Source organism: Macaca nemestrina, chromosome 9, assembly GCF_043159975.1.
Source record: "Macaca nemestrina isolate mMacNem1 chromosome 9, mMacNem.hap1, whole genome shotgun sequence".
Lineage (NCBI taxonomy): Eukaryota > Metazoa > Chordata > Mammalia > Primates > Cercopithecidae > Macaca > Macaca nemestrina.
In genome coordinates this window covers 40,834,861-40,841,974 of record NC_092133.1, presented here as the reverse complement: position 1 = coordinate 40,841,974, position 7,114 = coordinate 40,834,861, and the positions used below count along the sequence as shown (strand labels likewise).

The window sequence follows — 7,114 nt, the reverse complement described above, 5'->3', positions numbered from 1 at the left end:
GGCTGGTAATTTATTGACACCCCCCCCGCCCTGCCCCCCTTCAAGATGTTCTTTAATGATCGTTCACTCCCAAATTTAATCCTTTCCTGCCGGACGCCCCCGCTGGCCTCGATGTGCAGATAGATTAAAACGTTTTTTTCCCTGCGGCAATTTCCAGCGTGCAGGCCCCGCTCATCTTGTGACCCGGCGTGCGCTGAACTTGGCGAGGTGGCCCCGCAGAGTTCACTCGGATGTCACGGTCCGGCCTGCAGGGGTCACAGGCGGGTCAGGCCCGAGGATTGGGAATGGGCCCCAGGTCACGTCCCCGTTCGCCGGCTTTGCACCCCGGCCGGAGGCGCTGTCCAGAAAGGGGCGGACCCGGGATTTCTGAGAATTACCTCCAGCTCGATTGGCCTGGCTTCCTGCAGTGGCCAGAGGTTGGCTCGCCGTGTTTACAGCCACCAAATCGTTTGCCGGAGACTGAAACCCTGCCCAGAGCCTCTGAAACACTGGGCAGGTTATGGGGAAACGCTGACCCCCGGAAACACGCCCTGTGGCGGCGACTCGGGCTTGGAGCGTCGCTAGGATTGCGCGGGTCCCTCCAACCTCTGCAGGTATTTCCTGATACCTCCGGGTTTGGGGACCACCGCGAGAAGGGCAACGCATTTAAGCTCTAAGGAGCAGAGTTTTCCACCTCCAAGGGACGCTTTCCAAGGCGTGCGGCGTGCTTCTGCCAGAGCCAGTGTTCGGTTCTAAACAAATACAGGTCATTCTGTTTCATTTTCGGCGCCGCTGGTGCGTTCAGCGCCCAAACCCAGGTAGCGTGTGGCCCTGGCTGGTCCCGAGCCGGGAAGCTCCGGCAGGTGGAGAAAAGAGAGCGCAGGTGCGCGTCCCGCAGCGTCTGAGCTCCGGGCATTGGCTACAGTAGCTGCTGATTGTAGTTAGGCAAAGTACAGAAGACTTCCCAGTACAGATTCCTTCACCGCTCCCCCCCCCCTTAGGGGTCGGCAGAGGCCTGAGTTTAGGGCCAAGCACCCCCTCACCTGGGTGATTACAGTGGCTTTACTCTGGGTGGGACTTGGGAGAGAGGAGGACTCCAGTGCCCGTTGTACTGGACAGGTAACGCAGCCTACCGTGCCCGGAGCTGGGAAGAGTAGTTGCAACCGGAGCCCCCTTTTGGGAACTCACAACCCTGAGGCTTAGACAGATCGGGAATGATCGCCTCCCTGTTAAGAAGGAGGAAACAGGCACAATGATGTGTGGTGACTTGCCCAAGGTCACGCGCAGTAGAGATGGAGCCGGGACTCGAAGCCAGGACTCCTGGGCTCCCCTTCCTCTTACACCATCTCTTTATCCTGCCAGGGCTGAGGACCCCCTTCCCTGCTGTCCAGCTGGGGCGCCAAGCCGCAGGGCCTTCAGAATGGGTGGGCTGTGCTCGTATCTCAAAGACGGGCACCGACTGCCGAGCTCCAGACGAAGTGCCCCAGGGTCGGGGATCAGACTTGTGCAGGGTAGCACCTGGGGACCTGAGGGACCTGGATGCCCTCTTGTATACTGAAGTAGGACCTCCCAAGACTTCACAAGTGCTGGCCCCCTTGCGGGGGTTGGGGAGCTGGGAATCCCAGATCTGCCTATTGCGCCGGATGCCCCGCGGCTCTCTCTTGGACTCTGGCACTGGGCTCTTCTGCTCGATCCTTCGGAAAAGTCGGGAGGCCTGCTTTATGCATCTCTTTTGGACCTCAGTTTCCCCACTCGTGGGAGGAGGCAGCTGGACGATTCCTGAACGGACTTCCCCTTGCTTCCTCGGCAGGTGGAAGAGAGCCCACGCGGCGCCTGGAAATGGAAAGCCAGTGAAGGCTGCTTTGGGCCGGGGCAGAGGGTGGGACCCGGCGGGAGGGATTCCAAAGAGACCGCCAGGAAGGCTAGAGCTTGGAATTCCGGCTCCTCGGAGTCCTGGCCCTCCCCCACCGCCGCCTCGGAGCTCGGCACACCTTGGATGGGGGAGGCTGGCAGCTTCTAGCCGCGCACCCCAGGAGGCGCGCTCGGAGGGAAGCCGCCACCGCGCCGCCTCTGCCTCGGCGCGGAACAAACGGTTAAAGATTTTGGGCAGCGCCTCGCGGGGGGAGGAGCCAGGGGCCCAATCCGCAATTAAAGATGAACTTTGGGTGAACTAATTGTCTGACCAAGGTAACGTGGGCAGCAACCTGGGCCGCCTATAAAGCGGCCGCGCCGTGGGGTTTGGAGCGCTGGCGGCGGCGGCAGGTGGCGCGGGAGGTCGCGGCGCGCCATGGGGCTCCCGGCGCTGCTGGCCAGTGCGCTCTGCACCTTCGTGCTGCCGCTGCTGCTCTTCCTGGCTGCGATCAAGCTCTGGGACCTGTACTGCGTGAGCGGCCGCGACCGCAGTTGTGCCCTCCCATTGCCCCCCGGGACTATGGGCTTCCCCTTCTTTGGGGAAACCTTGCAGATGGTACTGCAGGTAAGGGAGCATGGGGCGGGACAGGCCGCTTTCCCGGAGCCCGGAGCGGCTCTGGGCTTCTGCTAAAGTCGGGGTAGGCGCCCCCGGGAGGCAGGCGATTGCGGCTAGGAGCAGGGCTGGCGCGAGGCGCGGCGCTCCCCGGCGCCCCCTCATGCCCGCCTCTCTCCTCGGCCTTCCTCCCACAGCGGAGGAAGTTCCTGCAGATGAAGCGCAGGAAATACGGCTTCATCTACAAGACGCATCTGTTCGGGCGGCCCACTGTGCGGGTGATGGGCGCGGACAATGTGCGGCGCATCTTGCTCGGAGAGCACCGGCTGGTGTCGGTCCACTGGCCAGCGTCGGTGCGCACCATTCTGGGATCTGGCTGCCTCTCTAACCTGCACGACTCCTCGCACAAGCAGCGCAAGAAGGTGGGGGCGGGAGGCGACGGATGGACAGGGAAGGGGACCCCATTTATGACAGGAATTCCGGCTGGTGGATGCTGGGCGCGGGCTAGCAGCTTGAGGTAGGCTAGGACCCTCTGCCATCTCCAGGTTAGCTTTCCCAGCTCGGAGAGTGCCATGTGTCTGGCAGGACTGGGGGTGTCTGGAAGGGGACGGCGGTAGACGAGAGGGGCGGATGGAGGGTTTTAACGCTGTCCGCTCCTCGGGGCTCAGGTGATTATGCGGGCCTTCAGCCGCGAGGCACTCGAGTGCTACGTGCCGGTGATCACCGAGGAAGTGGGCAGCAGCCTGGAGCAGTGGCTGAGCTGCGGCGAGCGCGGCCTCCTGGTCTACCCCGAGGTGAAGCGCCTCATGTTCCGAATAGCCATGCGCATCCTACTGGGCTGCGAACCCCAACTGGCCGGCGACGGGGACGCAGAGCAGCAGCTTGTGGAGGCTTTCGAGGAAATGACCCGCAATCTCTTCTCACTGCCCATCGACGTGCCCTTCAGCGGGCTGTACCGGGTAAGGGCGGCAAACGGGCTGCGGACTAGGGGCGCGGGACCCGGGCGTCTGCTCACCTCCGCGCGCTCTCTGCGCTCAGGGCATGAAGGCACGGAACCTCATTCACGCGCGCATCGAGCAGAACATTCGCGCCAAGATCTGCGGGCTGCGGGCATCCGAGGCGGGCAGGGGCTGTAAAGACGCGCTGCAGCTGTTGATCGAGCACTCGTGGGAGAGGGGAGAGCGGCTGGACATGCAGGTGAGTGACAGCTTCAGACCAGGCATTGCGGAGTTTGGTCCCCTGGCTTTCCAAGCGTGGTTCCTGGGGCCCCCAAAGCGCGCGCCTGGGACCAAGCTTTCTGGAGTGGGCGGCCCTCTCAGACTACAGCGATGGAATTCCGAAGGCTGAGACACCGGGTCAGGAGAGCTGCGGAAGGGGCTGCGGCGGAACTGGGAGCGTCCCCTAACCTTTCCAGGCTTCAAAGGGAAAGTTGGAATTTGCAAAAATGTTAATAAAGAACCTTGCGATTTTCATAAAACTAAGACTTTAACTCAGGAGTTTCCGGTAGAGTGGGGTCGTACTCGCCTTACTGCTCTAGCTGAACTAAAGGGACTTTGCATTTTGTTTAAAGGTATTGCTTTCCTTGACTTTCTGTCAGCAAAACATTTAGCCCTTTTAGTCTTCCCTCCAGAAATCTAAGTTCGATTCTGAGTAATCCTTCTGTCAAACCGCACGCAGACTTGTGGACTTGTGAGAACGTGGATCTTACTCTATTTTAGGCACTAAAGCAATCTTCAACCGAACTCCTCTTTGGAGGACACGAAACCACGGCCAGTGCAGCCACATCTCTGATCACTTACCTGGGGCTCTACCCACATGTTCTCCAGAAAGTGCGAGAAGAGCTGAAGAGTAAGGTAGGGAGACTGGGACTGGGGGTGTCCTTACTAGCTTAGGAAATTCAGCTGCTCCCTAGCCAACTTCCGAATAAGTCAGTGTGCTGCCTTCATTGAGTGTTTTGAAAGTGCAGGGCCCAGGGCTGTGTGAACCAGTGGGGAGAATTAGCTTTGTGAATAAACAGGATGGAGTCTTGAGCTGTGATCCCACTTATGTAGGGTTTGACCTTGTATTCATTTCGACTCCTCCTCCACCTTTTGCTGAACCGAGGAGATTCTCAGATAGGTTCCACTTTCTTGAATTGGTGTGTCCGAGGGCATACATAGTGTGATCAGTGTGAATAGCTGATTAGTGTGGGTGGTGGTGAGTGGGAGGGTTGTGGGGGGCGGGGCGAGGGGAGAAACTTGGCCCTTCTAACTGGTGAGCAGCATTCTCTTGGGATTGTAAATAGATAGTGAATTTGGGCAGGCAAATGGCCACTAGCTGCTGTTTCCCCCTCCCAGTCTCTCCCATCATGGGGCCCTTTGGGTTTAGTCTCCACTTAAGCCCTGTTTACGTCTGCTGGGATGATTTTATTGGAACACAAAATAACTGTTCACCTCTGTATGACTGTTTTGATAGGGTTTACTTTGCAAGAGCAATCAAGACAACAAGTTGGACATGGAAATTTTGGAACAACTTAAATACATCGGGTGTGTTATTAAGGAGACCCTTCGACTGAATCCCCCAGTTCCAGGAGGGTTTCGGGTTGCTCTGAAGACTTTTGAATTAAATGTAAGTTAAAATTCTCTTCTCTCTCCCTTTTGTTGTGGTTTAAAAAACTCCTCTCGCTTCCTTCCCTATGCTGTGGCTGCAATTCTTACGCTTTTGATCATTGTTCTGCCCTATATGAAGGTGTGTTTCAGCAACCTGGATCCACCTTTCTCTTTCTACCTCTCCCTTGCTTTTAGCTCATAATTTTCCCCAAAGATATCAGTGACTGCTTTTTGTTGTTGAAAGTTAAATTCCAGTTTGTCAGCCCTTGGGGTTTCATAATCTTTTGCAGGGATACCAGATTCCCAAGGGCTGGAATGTTATCTACAGTATCTGTGATACTCATGATGTGGCAGAGATCTTCACCAACAAGGAAGAATTTAATCCTGACCGATTCATGCTGCCTCACCCAGAGGATGCATCCAGGTTCAGCTTCATTCCATTTGGAGGAGGCCTTAGGAGCTGTGTAGGCAAAGAATTTGCAAAAATTCTTCTCAAAATCTTTACAGTGGAGCTGGCCAGGCATTGTGACTGGCAGCTTCTAAATGGACCTCCTACAATGAAAACCAGTCCCACCGTGTATCCTGTGGACAATCTCCCTGCAAGATTCACCCATTTCCATGGGGAAATCTGATGAGCTTGAATGCTCAAACCTCAGACTTATTGCAAGTTTTTATTGAGTTTTTAAGGAGTGTTGTGTTGACTTTATATTTAATTTCTAAATGTATATTATAATATTTATGTGTTTTGACTATATTACCACAATCTTTAAATATTAAAATAATGAATTTGTATTATTTCCAAATAAAGTAAAATTTGAAGGTACTTTTCTGGTATTTAAGATTCCTGTCGGGTAAAATTCACCAGTTTAATATTTTCTTAGTGTATTTAACCAGATTTTACAATGCCCACCTGGGCTTATCTGTGCATCTCTGTTTTCTGTGAGAAGAAATCTTAGCTGCTTTTTATGTTAACAGTTATTAGAAAATACATGTCTGTGTGTGTTATTCCAGACGTTTCTCTGTAAATTCTTCTACAGTCATTTAGATTCCCTATTTGGAAAATTGATCCAAGTTAATTAAAAAAATTTTTTGGTTTGCTTTACTTTAGGGAAAAAGGTAACACTGAGAACTGTCACTCTAACCCCTCCAGCTCATCTAACATGTCATAAACATAATAAATCTGTTCTCTGAAGTGAAGGTTTTAGATAAGACAAAGCCAGTCACTCCAGTTATGGACAGTTCTTGACTAAAATGAGACCAGAAATCACTGGCGTGTCACCTTTACTTAGAAGTTGCGTATGGAAACAGTATTAGGAAAGGCGCATCTCTGGTTTAGATAAGCTGAGCCCAGGTTTTCTTTATTCAAAATGAGGCAGGAGGAGCAGATTTAGCAAACTGACAGATAAAGTTTTTATCTATCCCAGGCAATAGGGTGTGAGCCTGACATGACTGATAAAATGGCCCAGTCATGACCCTGTGAACCTTGGCTAACCTCCGTGAAAGCGCAGTTTTGTCACATTTCTGACCCTGGCATAGCCACGGTCTGAACTGAAGGCCAGACTCTCAATCCAGAAAGGTTAGCCCTGGTGACTTGCTTATGCAAGCACATTTTCGGTTTTGGAATGGCACAATCTGCTCACTGAACCTCTGATGACTTGTAGGTTTTAAACTTTACGTTTTTCATTACAATTTTAGAATTAGGCAATGCTGCAGAAACCAGGTGGTCTAAATAGGTGTTTGAAAAGTGTTCTGTCTACAGTTACAGTTATGTGTTCTACCTGACTGTAGTTTTTTAGGTAGAACTTGGGTTGTTCTTATTGTTGGACGACTATGAATTTTAAAGGATGTTTATGTAATAACTCATAGTGCCTTCTAATGCCATTAAAAAATGAGACATTACAGGCTATATAGTTTCAGCCAAAGCTTTAGTGTACTATAGCGTGCATAGATGACTCTTCTACCCCTAACATTTGTCCATACATTTCCAGCTAGGAGCATGCTAGACTGAGGGCATAATTATTTCAGATAATTTATACAAAGGCATTTTTAAATTCAATTTAATTTATTTATTTTTCGAGACAGA

The 7,114-nt window shown here is 52.9% G+C and overlaps 1 protein-coding gene across 1 annotated transcript; it reads left to right on the top strand.

Annotated features, from left to right (window-relative positions):
* Positions 1 to 2,257: 2,257 nt before the first annotated feature.
* Positions 2,258 to 6,038, top strand: CYP26A1 (cytochrome P450 family 26 subfamily A member 1). The gene is made up of 7 exons (XM_011738696.3): positions 2,258 to 2,455; positions 2,641 to 2,865; positions 3,112 to 3,402; positions 3,482 to 3,640; positions 4,162 to 4,296; positions 4,898 to 5,050; positions 5,322 to 6,038. The coding sequence occupies exons 1-7, from the start codon at positions 2,267 to 2,269 to the stop codon at positions 5,661 to 5,663; spliced, it is 1,494 nt and encodes a 497-aa protein (XP_011736998.1). The 5' UTR covers positions 2,258 to 2,266; the 3' UTR covers positions 5,664 to 6,038.
* Positions 6,039 to 7,114: the final 1,076 nt, after the last annotated feature.